The sequence below is a fragment of the Drosophila montana genome, unplaced genomic scaffold (genome assembly GCF_035044405.1).
Source record: "Drosophila montana isolate Dmon_TW-CO22-7 unplaced genomic scaffold, ASM3504440v1 contig_3200_1, whole genome shotgun sequence".
NCBI lineage: Eukaryota > Metazoa > Arthropoda > Insecta > Diptera > Drosophilidae > Drosophila > Drosophila montana.
This window is the reverse complement of record NW_026998080.1, coordinates 299,927-313,123: the sequence shown is the minus strand read 5'-3', so window position 1 is coordinate 313,123 and position 13,197 is coordinate 299,927. Positions and strand designations below refer to the sequence as shown.

The window sequence follows — 13,197 nt, the reverse complement described above, 5'->3', positions numbered from 1 at the left end:
GGCCTCTAAATTAATCTGGCATTCAAATCTGAATATATATTTTTTAGTCGAAATTCAAGCCAAAATCTTGTCCCAAGATTCGTATATAGACATATAGACAATTTCCCATTCCCATAACTCTTTCAAATTTCATAAGATTTTCAAGAGATTTGGCTTTTTGTTCATGGTTTGGCCTCTGGATTAATCCGGCATTCAAATCTGAATATATATTTTTTATTCGAAATTCAGGCCAAAATCTTGCCCCAAGATTCGTATATAGATATATAGACAATTTCCCATTCCCATAACTCGGTCAAATTTCATCAGATTTTCACGAGATTTGGCTTTTTGTTCATGGCTTGGCCTCTTAATTAATCTGGCATTCAAATCTGAATATACATTTTTAAGTCGAAATTCAAGTCAAAATCTTGCCCCAAGATTCGTATAAAGACATACTAGCGGGTATAACCCGGCCTTGCCCGTGGATCGTATGTTAAAAATCAACGTTCTCAAAAAGTTTTGAAAATGATTTTGAAACTTATCGGACGGTAAACAAACAATTTTCATAGAAACGTTTTCCGCCAATTTACCAATGTTGCGAGTGGAATTTCCAAAATCGCTGAAACACGTATTCATTATATTCTTATGTAGAGCTTTGAAATTAAGTTTGAAGTAAATCGGACACAACTTAAAACTTCGCACAAAAAATCCTTGAGTCGCATTCCCCCCGAAGAAGTTTGAATTCTGCGAAAAGTGTGAAACACGTCTCAAATGATTTTTCTTATAGATCTTTGGAAACGAATTTGAACACAAAACGTCATCCACCAAATCTTTGACCTCCATTTCCACCAAGGAGGAATGGATTTTCCTAAAAGTGTGAAACACCCCTCAAATGAATTTGAACAAAGATCTAGATCAATTTGGTTTGAAAATGGTTCCCTTAACTATCCTATATAGACATGGGTTAAAAATTGCCGCCCCATATCTCGGTCAAATTTCATCAGATTTAATCAGTATGTTTAAAAAGTTTTCGATTAAATTAAGAAAAGGTGACCACATTTGAAACAGAGATGCCTTCGACTAGAGTTGAATTAAACTTCTGGCATTTGACAACACTTTCGGCACGGGGAAGTACCCCAAAGTGATTTGATTAGAGAAATTATTAAATTTGCTTGTTAAATTTATGGAAACTAGTTTAGTAATCAAAATTTCAATTAGGGTAACTCAGATATGAAATACTTGGCAGTAATATTAACATTGCTGCTGTGCGTGCTGGGTAATTAGAACATAAATATTTTATAATATATTTTACAAGATTGTAATGAATTATTATTGAGGCAGGCAGTCAGGGCGATTGCCAAATAGCCCGGCACATGGTGGAAAATACAAAGCGCATATTCACCTACCGGGATGCGAGTGGCGCCCTTCGGCTGTTGCGCACAGAGCGAGTGCCCAGCGGCATGCGGCTTTACATGTACTGCAGCGCTTCGGATGTGCTGGAGACACAGTGCCAGGATAACGGGCAGTTTACGTTGGCGCTGCCCATGAGCTGTGGCACGCCGATGCGGTCAACTGTCGTGAAAAGCCGCGACGCTGCATGCCCCCAGACGCTGTACATAGTGGGCTACTCGCTGGAGGGGAAACAGCTGGAGCTCTTTCGCTGCTGCCACGATGCCCAGGAGGGGCGGGTGCTGTACGCAGAGAGCGATGTCTACTACAAGAGCTTCTGTAAGACTTCTGCTTAAAGCAATTAGAATCTGCAGCCTAAGCCAAAGTCTTTTCACAGTCGCCAAGCGACCGTGGGTGGAATTCGAGACGGATCAGATAGTCACGCCTCAGGAGGCGGCTGCCTTTATGAAGCGTAATACCCATGATGCATTCAATTGTATTTTTGGCGACAATCAAAAATATTTGCCCAGTCCCAGCGATCTGGTCATCAATCGCGGCCATTTGGTGGCATCCGCCGATTTTCTGTTTTGCGATCAAATGGGCAGCACTTTTCGCTATCTGAACGTGGTGCCGCAATTCAAGAGCATCAACGACGGCAACTGGGAGAAAATAGAGCGCTGGCTGCGCAGCCAGGTGCCCGCCGCGACTCCGTTCCGCATCAGGACTGGTGGCATCGATGTGCTCACGCTCCAGGATCAGCATGGCGACGAGCGCAGCGCCTATCTGTCCGGCTCCAAGCTGCCGGTGCCCCTGTGGATCTATAAGACTGTGCGAGATATCGACGGCAACGGCATCTATGTGTTTCTCTCGTACAACAACATATTCGAACGGAACCGACCGGAAGTCCTGCACAATTGCCAGACTGTCGCGTGTCCTGTTAGTCTGCCGGACAATGCCAACGATGGTTTCATCTTTTGCTGTAATCCAAACAACTTTCCATACTAAGACGAATGCACAAATTGTTTGTGGTTCTTGCAGTCAATTGACCAACATATTCTGCCAAAGGTAAGTCGAACTATTTAAGGCCAATTTTCATATTTGTTTTATTAATTGATTTTCCATGTTTCACCTTCCCATTTCCACAACTGTGTTAAAACTTTTTTGGTTTATTTGTTAATAATTAATTTTAGAAATTTATTTTTTAACATTTTCCAGAAAATACGCCTCAATAATTTTGCAAATAAATAAATTTTGGATATTTTTATACAAAAATTATCATAATTTAATTATTCTATTTGTTCTTTTGATTATCTCGATAAGTATTTTTATTAATATTATTGTTATTATTATTATTATTATTACTATTATTATTATTAATATTATTATTATTATTATTATTATCAATATTATTATTATTATTGTTATAATTATTTGTAGTATTTTTTGTAAATATTTTGTATCACTATTATTATTATTAGTATTTTTTTTCTACATAATTTACTTATTTTCTTATATGTTATTATTTTTAAATTTCTGACTCATTGCAAATGTTTTATCTATTTCCTTTTGCCCAAAAGATTTTCTTATGTAACATCTTTTTATTTTCTTAATTTCTTCGGATTCTTTCTGCACTTTTCTTAAATACGAATGCAAAATGTAAATTTTTGCAATAAAATTGATAAATGAAAATCGTTTAAAGGAGGACTGTCCTTTTGCCCATTAAAAATGAGCTCTGAATAATTTAGTATATTTACTTAACGGTTCTCAGCTTATTAGACAACAGTCAGCGATTAGTGAAAGGCGCATGCACTGCTCAAAAAAGTAGACTACGTTGTCAATATATGTGTACTTTAATGTTCAAATTATAAGAAACACTTGTGGGAACTCTGTCGAACAAATGTAAATATCAATTAAATTGATAAACAAATTTATATTCGAAAATTTTTCTTTATTTGTATTTACTTTCAATATTTGATTAACTTTAAGAAAATAATAGTATATAGGTATTTTAATTTGCCACAACTTTCAATTTCTTATATGTATTTTATTTTTTTAAATTGTTTTAAGAATTTGTGTTTATTTTACTCCTCATATTCATAATTTTCCATTATTTGTTTACACTTTGATTCTTTTGGTGCCCAAAGCTGTGTTCAATGAATTCATTTAAATTTAATGCCAATTAATGTCGTTTAACGAGTTTTTAATTGTCTAGGCAATGCCTTTAAAAGGCCTAGTCCATCTCAAGACCCGCATTAGTTGGAGTCCAAGTGTTCTACGAAATGAATCTTACTTTTGATAGGTCTGTGGAGGTGTTTTACACGGGTCAGAGGCGTATTTTGGACTGGTATTCGCTCTGGCCGCAGCAGGTGCGCTGGAAACGCGTGCTGCACGGGATGAATTTCTGGCTTGTTTTTGGATTCTTTATGATGATCTTTAATCTCATATTAGCGCTGTATATTGGCATCAATATACGGCAGATGATCGAGGTAATGAAGGGCTTTTTTGTGCTGGCCACAAGCGTTGCCTACTCTATAAAGGTAAAATGTTTTAGATTTTTACAGCAACTGGCTTATACTCTGTATTATTTACAGCTGTTTTCCTTTAAGTCTAATAATGTAGCCCTACTCCAGTTCTTTGCCAATCTGCACGATGCACTATTCCGACCGGCGAGCCCGGAGGAGCAGCAAATCTTTGTAACCGCCAGGGAATTAAGTCGTACTATCCGCAATTCTTACGGAGCTGTTTCGTTCTGTACTCTAAGTATATTGCTCCTTACTCAATATGTCATCGATAATACCGAGCTGCCTCTGGCTACCTATGATCCTTTCAATGGAACTCCCGGCTCCTTTGGCTACTGCGTCATGTACATTTATCAATGTGTTGCCCTCTCGTTCGGCTGCTTTATGAATATATCCATCGATTCGCTGTGCTGTTCGACATTTATTTTTATTCGATGTCAATTAGATATTTTGGCATTGCGACTACAAAATATTGGAACCGATTGTGATCTGGAAGACAAGAAGAAAGGAGCCGCAGCCGAAGTGGAGCTGCAGCTGAGGAAGTGCATACAATACCATATGAAGATTGTTCAATTGGCAGCTGATATCGAGGCTTTGGTCTATAAACCCATATCGGCGCAAATTTTCTGCTCGGTGCTGGTCTTAACTGCCAACTTCTATGCCATGTCGCAGGTGAGTTAATAGAAAAAAAAGAAGATACAAATATTGAACACAGATGAAGGTAACCCTAAAAAAACAAATCACGTTTCCAAATAAAATAGTTATCCGATGAAAAGTTATTGTTCCTAAAGATGTTAATCTACCAAGTCTGTATGCTCCTGCAAATCTTTATATTATGCTACTTTGCGGGGTAAGTAAACCCCAATTATATATAAAAGCCGATATATACCGTATATAGTTTATCAGTGAGATAACACAGCGCAGTCTGGGTCTGCCCCACGATCTGTACAGATCCAATTGGGTGGGCTGGCAGAGGTCCAATCGCCGCCTGCTGCTGATGCTGATGCAACGTCTGGATATTCCCATACGGATAAGGACAATAAATGGCAGCCATGCCTTTGACCTGGAGCTGTTCGGTTCGGTGAGTTGGGGCTGTATTTTGCGCACTGTAAAATATTCCATAATGAGCGCGGCTCATTAGGGCTCATTATCCTGCGTGTCCTTGCGTAGGCTGGCCTATAAAAGGCCTGCTAAAATGTGCAGCTGGCCAAATAGTTATTGTTTGATATAGTCTCGACATGATGCGGCAAGCGGAACACCACAAAATGACGGCGGCTTTCTACAAGTATCAAGTCTGGTATTTCGATATGTTGGGGATGTGGCGTCTGCATTTGGCTGCCACCTGGCAGCAGAACGTGTGGCATCAGCTGCGCTGTTGCCTCATGCTGGGCATTGTGTCCGTTATGCTGCTCTTCTTTGCCATACGCGTCCTGGACAACATAGATCAGCTGAGTGTCATACTGCAGGTGTTCTTCATGTTTGCCACCGAGCTCTCCTGCATGACCAAGCTGCTCAGCATTAAGCTGCAAAATGAACAGCACGCCAGGCTCATCGACGAGATGCATTCCTCGTACTTTCGGCCCAGATCTGCCAAGCAGACGCTGATCTATAGACGCGGCGCTCAGCGTAGCGTCAAGTGGCGTAATCTGTACGCATGGAGTTCCGTGCTGGCCGCCAGCCTCATATTGGTCACCCAATGGTTTGTGGATAACAACGCGTTGCCGCTGTCCATGTATGAGCCGTGCAATTTGGCCCGGCCCAGCTGCTACTATGGACTGTATTTGTATCAGGTGATGTCGCTGATGCCCACCTGCTGGATAAATATTGCTTTTGATTCCATATCCGGCTCGTTCTTATTCTTTCTGGAGACACAGCTGGCTATGCTGGCAGCTCGATTGGAGAGCTTGGGCGCGGTTCTAACCCCGCTGGATGATCAGCGCATTGCGCTGGAATTGCGTGATTGTTGCATCCATTATGCACGTATTGTGCAGCTTAAGGACCTGGTGGATGGTTTTATAAAGGTGCCCGGTTCGGTGCAGATGCTCTGCTCGGTACTGGTGCTTGTTTCCAATTTCTATGCCATTTCCATACGCACTAAAGAAACGGCTTTTATGATCATGATGGTCTCATATCAGTTGGTGATGCTCTTGCAAATCTTCATCATATGCTATGGAGCCGAGGAAATGAGCCATCAGAGTACATTACTTGCCCATGCACTGTACAGCTCCGATTGGACCAGTTGGAGCAGGAGTAATCGCAAAATGGGCCTGTTAATGATGCTGCGCTTTAATGCGCCGCTGCAGATGCACACCCTAAATCACTCACAGAGTTTTAATTCCACAACTTTTGCATCTGTATAACTAGTGTGCTTATTAATTGGTAATATTATTAATAATTATTTTTATTTTACAGATTGTGAACTGCTCCTACAGCTACTTTGCTCTGCTCAAGCGAGTCAACAGTTAAATTTTGCGCCCAAACATTTGCGTTACTGCACACTACGCACGCGTTGCCATCAACAGTTGTCGATGAACGATTAACCTACCCCACGTTCGACGCTCAGCACTGCATTAGTTTTCCGGCATTTTTAGGTCGTTTTTATAGATATGCAATAAATGCACTAGAAAAAATGTATTTTTACTCAATTTGGTAACGATAGTATCGAAAGCGGTTGCTTGCGCTTTACAGCACTAAGCATGTCATATCGTTCAGCTGATGCTCGTTCTTTAGTTTCGCATCGTGCTATGTGTAAAAAGTTAAAATGTCGGAGAATTCGAATACAAACAACGAAAATGGGCTTAGCTGCCTGCATTGCAGTGCGTACAATTCAAAGCAACAATATCAGGAAATATTCGATGAAGTGGGCATCGAAATTGAACTCGCCGACCTGCTGGCCAAATATTTCCAAATAGTTGTCAAGCCAGACACCCAAAAGTCGCAGCTGCTGTGCCAGGAGTGCGTAAATACGCTGATACGTTTCTTTGACATAGACGAATTGCAACGGGAGCAGGATGCCGCCAATGCTGGCAAAAAGAATGCCGTCAAGCAGCAGGAGCTTCCAATTGTCTCGCCGCCCGTGCCCGCAGTTGCCGCCAAAAATGATCCAAAGCCCGCCATAAAGCAGATTCCGCCGCCGCCGCCGCCCAAAGTAGCGCCATCAGCGGCAAAAAGTGTGCCAGTTGCAGCCAAACGGTTGGCGACATCTATTAAATCAGAGAAACCTCCGTCGGCGGATGCTACGGATACTCCTCCACCAAAAGCCGCTGCAGGAACCCTGGCCATACGCATTACCAAGGCCAGAACTGTTATCCCGAAACGTTTGCCGGCTAAAAATGAAGTGGTCAAAGCAGGCGCAAAAGCGTTCGCCAAAAATCACAGCAGCAGCGAAGCCGGGCCAGCGGATCAGGAGCAAATAAGCGCACTAATACGTGACATTCTCGACGATGAGGAGGCGCCAGCAGATGATAAATTTGCTGAGGCAGCAGCCACAGTGCGACAGCTGGAAAAGCAATCAGGCAAGAACAAGCGCCAGCTGAAGGTGCTGGTGGAGCAAGAGCAGCCGGAGGAAGAGTGCCAGGCTCTGAACGAACAGGAAAACAATGAGGAGCTAGAGTTTCTGCTCGAGCCTGATGGTGAGCAAACATATTTAGATATATATCCATGCACGTATTATGTATACAGACATACTAGCTGGCATTTCCCGGATTTGCCCGGTTTTAGACGTCAATTTTCTTTCCATTTTCCGTCAGTGGAAGATTTAAACTTACCTGACCTAAACCCCTTTCCGTGCGTTGATAACCATTAAATAATTCAATTAGTCGAGGCAAACCATTTTATATATCAACTAAATATTGATCAAATTTCTTCACAGACGGCTCCTCCGACGTGGATGTGCGTCACTTCAAAGTGGAGCGTAAAGTCAGAAGCGTCAGATCGCAGTCACAGAATGAGAGCCAAAGCGAAGATGAATCATTCAAAGTGGAGCCTTTCAATTTCGTTTTGATCAAGGACTGTACGTAAGCTAAACCTATGTACATTAAATATCCACTTAACCAATTATCACACGCAGCTGACAACGTTGGCGATCTGCACGAGTATTTGTCCACCGTGGTCAAGACCAGCTTTGAGACTTTGCAATTCGATTGGTCCACGATGTGCCGTCATTGCTCGCTAAAGTCCAACAAATATGAGACGTTGCTCAATCACATGCTGAAGCGCCATCAGCTGTCGGAGGATCGCTACAGTTGTCCCATTGAGGGCTGTACAGCGGAGCTGCAGGGCCGCAAGTACTTGGCCATGCATTTGGTGGTGCTGCATGCGCCCGTGGCGGAGTAAGCAATTGCATAAATATATTTCAGACACCCCTCTTGATACCTTTCGTTTCAGAATACCCATTTATGGCAAGTGCCCCGAGTGCAACATGACCTTCTCCAACATATTGCAATACAACAAACACTCCTGCGCGCATGTCATTAAGAAGCGGCGCGGCATTCGCCTGTACTGCGAGATGTGCGGCTTGGAGTTTCCCTCCTGGAAGCGGTTAGTTCTTGATGTGGCTTTACTAACGCTGCAGTCGCAGCTAATTTATTCCATGCCCAATTGCAGCTTTAATTTCCACAATCAATTTCATTTGGAGCGCCACAGACCGCGCGTCTGTTTTGTGTGTGACTATGCGGACACCAACATAGATGAGCTATTCCATCATTTGCACTATGCACACGAGCCCGAGGGCACGCTCTTCTGTGATCTGTGAGTTTTATGTTTACCTGGTTTGAATTTCTTCTCTTACATATCGTTTTGCTCTTGCAGTTGTGATCGCAATTTTCGCGACGCTGCCGTCTTTATGGAGCACAATAAGTCGCATGCCAATGTCAGCAGTACCACCTACAGCTGCTCCGAGTGTAGCGCCAACTTTGAGACACGCGGTCGACTCAATGCTCACATGGTGGGTGCTAATTGTGTTTAATCCCTTGTAGAGATCAGTATCAGTTGTAGAAATATTTGTATTCCTGTTGAGTCGCGTAGTTATAGCCAGGTCGGTCGAGTTGAGTATTTTTTTTTGTTATCTTGATAAATTTTGTCACACGGCTTGCTTACCGCTGTATACAAGTAGGATTCGACCAGATCGGAGCACTATATCAAATATGTAGGAGCCAGATAGGAAAACTATGTCAAATATGTCGAGGCCAGATCGGAGCACTATATCAAACATGTAACAGCTTATGCATACATCAAACCTTTAATTGAAGCAATCTTTCGAAATATTTGCTGCTAACTCACTTTGGTGCCTATGATCGAAGTATTATGTTATTGTAGCTTGTTATGAGTGCTTGCAAGGATATTTAACTGCCTGTTAATTTTGAACTAATGCATATTTTTGTTTCTGTTACAGCGCTCCGTACATGGCAGCGTGATCAGCTGCGAGCTGTGCAGCCGCGAATTTGCCACGGAAGCTACCTACAACCTGCACATGAAGACGCATCTAATCATTGAGCGCGAGGTGCATGTGTGCAGCAATTGCGGGCTGCTTAGCGAGAATAACGACAAAATGATGGTAAGCTAAGGCGATATTATAATATATACTAACAGATATTACACGACATCGCTGGGGTGCATTAATTAAATGCAGTTGGAAGCGAAGTTAACTTCAGGCAGAAACAAAGACGCCTGAGTTGACCCAAGTTGTTAGATCTAAATGGTAATAAATTGTATATGGTAATATAATGTTGCTTTGCAGGCTCACGTCGGAAATGAGGATTCAGCCTGCCTTGGCATGGATGTGTATGCGGAACTGTTGCGCAATGCTTATATATGTGAATATTGCTCCGCGTACTTCAAGCACAAAAGTGATTTGCGCGCCCATCGCGATTCGGGCGTGCATAAGGATGGTTTCTTCTTTTGTCAGCCTTGTGGCAAGGAGTTTGCCGACATGAAACTCTATCGTCATCATTTGCGCAACTTTCAGCAACAGCGCACGGATGTGGCGCATCGCAAGCTAGAGATTGGTCTGTACTACATGTGTGATTATGAGGTAAGGCGCGAATTTATTATGTTTATTTATTTAACAAGCCTAACTAATTTATTTCTTGCAGGATTGCACTGAGTCCTATATAAACTGGAATTCGCTGTACACACATAAGCGACGCACACACGACGCCATCTGCAAGCAGGAGCCTCAGGCCAAGTATAACGAATGGATCTGTCAGTTCTGTCAGAAAGAGTGCCGCTCCAAAATGTCGCTCTCGGTGCACGTGGCGCGCAGTCACAACAACAGTGTGTATTTGGAAATAGTATAAATAAGTTTCCTTGTAAATGTTTTACTCTTTGTAGACAATGTGATTTGTCCGCTGTGCAAGGCCTCGTACAAGGATAAGGAGGCATTGGCCAAACATAACGCCTATTGGCATGAGCCCATCGAATGCCAGCTGTGCCTGAAGGTGGTCAAAAATCGTCGCAACTATGACACACACATGAATGTGGTGCACTCGAATAACAAACGCTATTTGTGCAGTGTCTGCCAAAAGGGTTTTTATCATAAAAGTGAAATGGAGGCGCATCAGCGGGTGAGTCTTCTTCATATATTATATTATATATTTTTAAAGAAACTCAATGTTAGAGAAATCTTAAATGATTTTGGGAACTCGGCTTGAAATTTGCTTGGGCAGAACTTTTAGCCGAGCGTGCTAAGTTTATCTGATATTTATCTAATCGACAAGTCAATCAAATTTGTATATGAGCTCTACAAATAGGCAGGACGGCTTTTTATGTATGTTCAAATTTCTTTTATATTCTTCTAATATTTTGTTTAGATCGCTTAACTTATTAATTATGTATGGAGAATAGCTATATGTAGGATTTTGGATTGTAAAAGTTATATATTTGTCATGTATTCAACATTTTTGGTAGTTGTTATTTAAAGCTTATTGTCAGATTTCAGCGCATAAAAATCAGTTGGTTAGCTTCTAAAATGTGGGCTTACTCTTGTCTCTGATCAAATGTTTTCTTAAGCTAGGGCGAGCGAATATTTCATATCACATGATTTTTTTATATTATATATACATAGGTATATATATCCATAATAATTGGTAATAATTTCCAGTTTATTTGAATATTCTTAATTAATTCTAATGAAGAGGAAAGCTCAGATATAGAAGGTAAAAGATTCGCTTTATTGAATTGATAATAGAATATATGTATTGAATGAGCACATAACAAGGTTTAATGTATTGTTAATAATTAGCAAGGATATCACCATTCGTTAGATGAGTTTTCACTGTAATTGTGAGTTCTCAGCAGTTTATTTCTTCCGTGGGCTTCTCGTTGTTTTTCATTTTTCCACTGATGTTTGGAAGTGAACATAGGTCATATAGCTGCCGTCGAAGGCCAGCCTATCCATATTCAATATTCCTTGAAATTCCCTGTGCATTTTCTCAACCGATTCCTTGCTAGGGCGTTAGGTCATGTCCAGGGCGTTAGCTATATCCAGCGGTAGGCTCCAACGGCCCGCAGCATCACGGATTTGCATGCAGTAAAAAACAAAATTTCAACATAGCCGCAGCTAAACAAACCTAAAATTGAATGGAGGCGAAAAAGTAGAGTCCATCAGAAAGAGAGAGAGCTAATAAATTTAACAAATGCCTATCCCTATCCGCAGCTGCATACCCAGTCGTTCAGCTGCGAGCACTGTAGCTTCATCACGCGGAACAAGAAGTCGCTGTCGGTTCATGTGCTGGGACAGCACTTCAAACGTTTCGCCTTCGAGTGCAAGATCTGCGACAAGCGCTTCGGACGTCGCCAAGGATTATCGAATCATATGCAGCGTGTGCATGGGTCCAGGTATACCTGTCGTGATTTCTTTGACGAGGGCTGCAGCAAGTCCTTTGGTTCCACCACGAAGCTCAATATGCATGTGCGTAAGGTGCACAACAGCAGCATTTACCTGGAAGATGAGCCAGTCAAGGCGGAGGAGGGCGAGGGCGAGGGCGAGGGCGAGGAACTGGAAGACGAGGAGGGATCAACCAGCGAAGGTCCATCCACATCAAAGAAACGCTGCATACGCATCAATGCAAGCACACAAATCGAGTTTATAGGCGACACAGCTGTTGCCGAGGAAAACGAGAGCCTCGCCGGCTCGGAAATCTTTGAGGAGTTTCAGGAGGAGATCAAGGAAGCGGACGCGGAGCCGCCAAAGAAAAAAAAGCAAAGGCAATGTTAATGTTGATTAGAACTAAGTGGAATGCGCATGATTTGATTGTTTTTGCTTTTATTTGTATTCGCTAAAGCAGTTTTAAAACTTTTGATTTCAATTGATTTAAGTAGTTGCTACCCATAATTTTGAACACAAAATATGTCGGTAAAATTGACATACATAATGTAATGTATGTTATATAACATTTTAGATATAACTAGCTGCTATTTTTTATATTTCGGTTTTGTCAACTTAAGTTTCAATTATTTTCACTACTCCTATTCACTCCACTTTCCGCTCATTCGCACTTGTCATTCATGGTCTTGGCTTAACATTAGTTTGCTTCACCATTTTCACATTATTTTCTCTACATTCTACTCTCACACATCTTGTATTTACATGCCTGATTTTCTTCACACTTTTCATATCATTTGTCAGGCATAAATTCTGGGTCTTAGTATAAGTTTGCTTAAGCCTTGTTCGCGTGTATCTCTTCTCATTTGAACACTTTTATCGCAGTAACTATATAAGCTAGTATTATGAAATTTCAAATTTGGTATACAGACGCCTCTATACCCTACACAGCTTAAGTTCTTTTTTAAATACTACAAACTTTTAACTATGCTAACGAAATTTTTCTAAATACAAATTACATTTGTACAAAAAGAAAACACAAATAAAATGAAACATGTGTTGTGGCTAAAATTTTGTTTTACAGGGTATCTGCGAGTCTTGTCATATATATTTATGTACATACATTTACGGCAGCAAATTTGATTTATTAAAGCGTTTTGCAGTTTGGTCATTAAAAATTGCGTGAACAAATTAAATCAAAGTTTGTTGTGAATGTTATGATTCGATTTCTGATACTCTAGAGCTTGGTACAGCGTATCTGCTGATCGGAGCAGCAGCACACATCAGCTTATAAAATAGTTTCAATTATATAGAGATATTACATATCGACTAATTTCAATTGCATTTAATTAGCCAGAGTCTGGCGGAAGCAAATTTGATTTATTAAGCGTTGTGGTTTGGTCATTTAAACTTTGCAGGTTGAGTGCGGAGCTTACCTGGAAAGCAAGAAAATAAATAAGCAAATAGAACAGTTTCTATATTCAATTT

General features: G+C 41.2%; 4 protein-coding genes across 17 annotated transcripts in view; 3 read left to right on the top strand and 1 right to left on the bottom strand.

The window, feature by feature from the left end:
- The first annotated feature begins 949 nt into the window (after window positions 1–949).
- LOC135431546 (uncharacterized) lies at window positions 950–2,607 on the top strand. The gene is made up of 4 exons (XM_064686752.1): window positions 950–1,255; window positions 1,321–1,707; window positions 1,766–2,433; window positions 2,559–2,607. The coding sequence occupies exons 1-3, from the start codon at window positions 1,210–1,212 to the stop codon at window positions 2,371–2,373; spliced, it is 1,041 nt and encodes a 346-aa protein (XP_064542822.1). The 5' UTR covers window positions 950–1,209; the 3' UTR covers window positions 2,374–2,433; window positions 2,559–2,607.
- Window positions 2,608–3,647: 1,040 nt separating this feature from the next.
- On the top strand, window positions 3,648–6,312 carry LOC135432373 (uncharacterized). The gene is made up of 5 exons (XM_064688042.1): window positions 3,648–3,905; window positions 3,960–4,559; window positions 4,649–4,737; window positions 4,794–4,968; window positions 5,174–6,312. Exons 1-5 carry the CDS (start codon window positions 3,648–3,650, stop codon window positions 6,245–6,247), a joined length of 2,196 nt encoding a protein of 731 aa, XP_064544112.1. The 3' UTR covers window positions 6,248–6,312.
- Window positions 6,313–6,578: 266 nt separating this feature from the next.
- On the top strand, window positions 6,579–12,780 carry LOC135431539 (zinc finger protein 62 homolog). The gene is made up of 11 exons (XM_064686731.1): window positions 6,579–7,519; window positions 7,759–7,899; window positions 7,957–8,218; window positions 8,274–8,426; window positions 8,493–8,636; window positions 8,697–8,832; window positions 9,280–9,441; window positions 9,625–9,918; window positions 9,980–10,160; window positions 10,218–10,450; window positions 11,542–12,780. Exons 1-11 carry the CDS (start codon window positions 6,649–6,651, stop codon window positions 12,100–12,102), a joined length of 3,138 nt encoding a protein of 1,045 aa, XP_064542801.1. The 5' UTR covers window positions 6,579–6,648; the 3' UTR covers window positions 12,103–12,780.
- The window catches only part of KCNQ (KCNQ potassium channel), a 59,645-nt gene continuing 59,228 nt past the window's right edge, over window positions 12,781–13,197 (bottom strand). For all 14 annotated transcript variants that reach the window (XM_064686738.1, XM_064686733.1, XM_064686732.1 and 11 more), the window contains one exon: window positions 12,781–13,145. In XM_064686738.1, coding sequence (XP_064542808.1) covers window positions 13,059–13,145 — 87 coding nt within the window. In that variant the 3' untranslated portion in view covers window positions 12,781–13,058. The remainder of the gene's footprint in view (window positions 13,146–13,197) is intronic.

Coding starts and splice junctions, on each gene's coding strand:
- LOC135431539 (XM_064686731.1), top strand. CDS start 6,649: ATGTCGGAGAATTCGAATACAAACAACGAAAATGGGCTTAGCTGCCTG. Junction 7,520..7,758: donor GTTTCTGCTCGAGCCTGATG/GTGAGCAAACAT, acceptor ATTTCTTCACAG/ACGGCTCCTCCGACGTGGAT. Junction 9,919..9,979: donor ACTACATGTGTGATTATGAG/GTAAGGCGCGAA, acceptor TATTTCTTGCAG/GATTGCACTGAGTCCTATAT.
- LOC135431546 (XM_064686752.1), top strand. CDS start 1,210: ATGAAATACTTGGCAGTAATATTAACATTGCTGCTGTGCGTGCTGG. Junction 1,256..1,320: donor ATTGCTGCTGTGCGTGCTGG/GTAATTAGAACA, acceptor TTATTGAGGCAG/GCAGTCAGGGCGATTGCCAA. Junction 1,708..1,765: donor TGTCTACTACAAGAGCTTCT/GTAAGACTTCTG, acceptor GTCTTTTCACAG/TCGCCAAGCGACCGTGGGTG.
- LOC135432373 (XM_064688042.1), top strand. CDS start 3,648: ATGAATCTTACTTTTGATAGGTCTGTGGAGGTGTTTTACACGGGTCAG. Junction 3,906..3,959: donor GCGTTGCCTACTCTATAAAG/GTAAAATGTTTT, acceptor TATTATTTACAG/CTGTTTTCCTTTAAGTCTAA. Junction 4,560..4,648: donor ACTTCTATGCCATGTCGCAG/GTGAGTTAATAG, acceptor CAAATAAAATAG/TTATCCGATGAAAAGTTATT.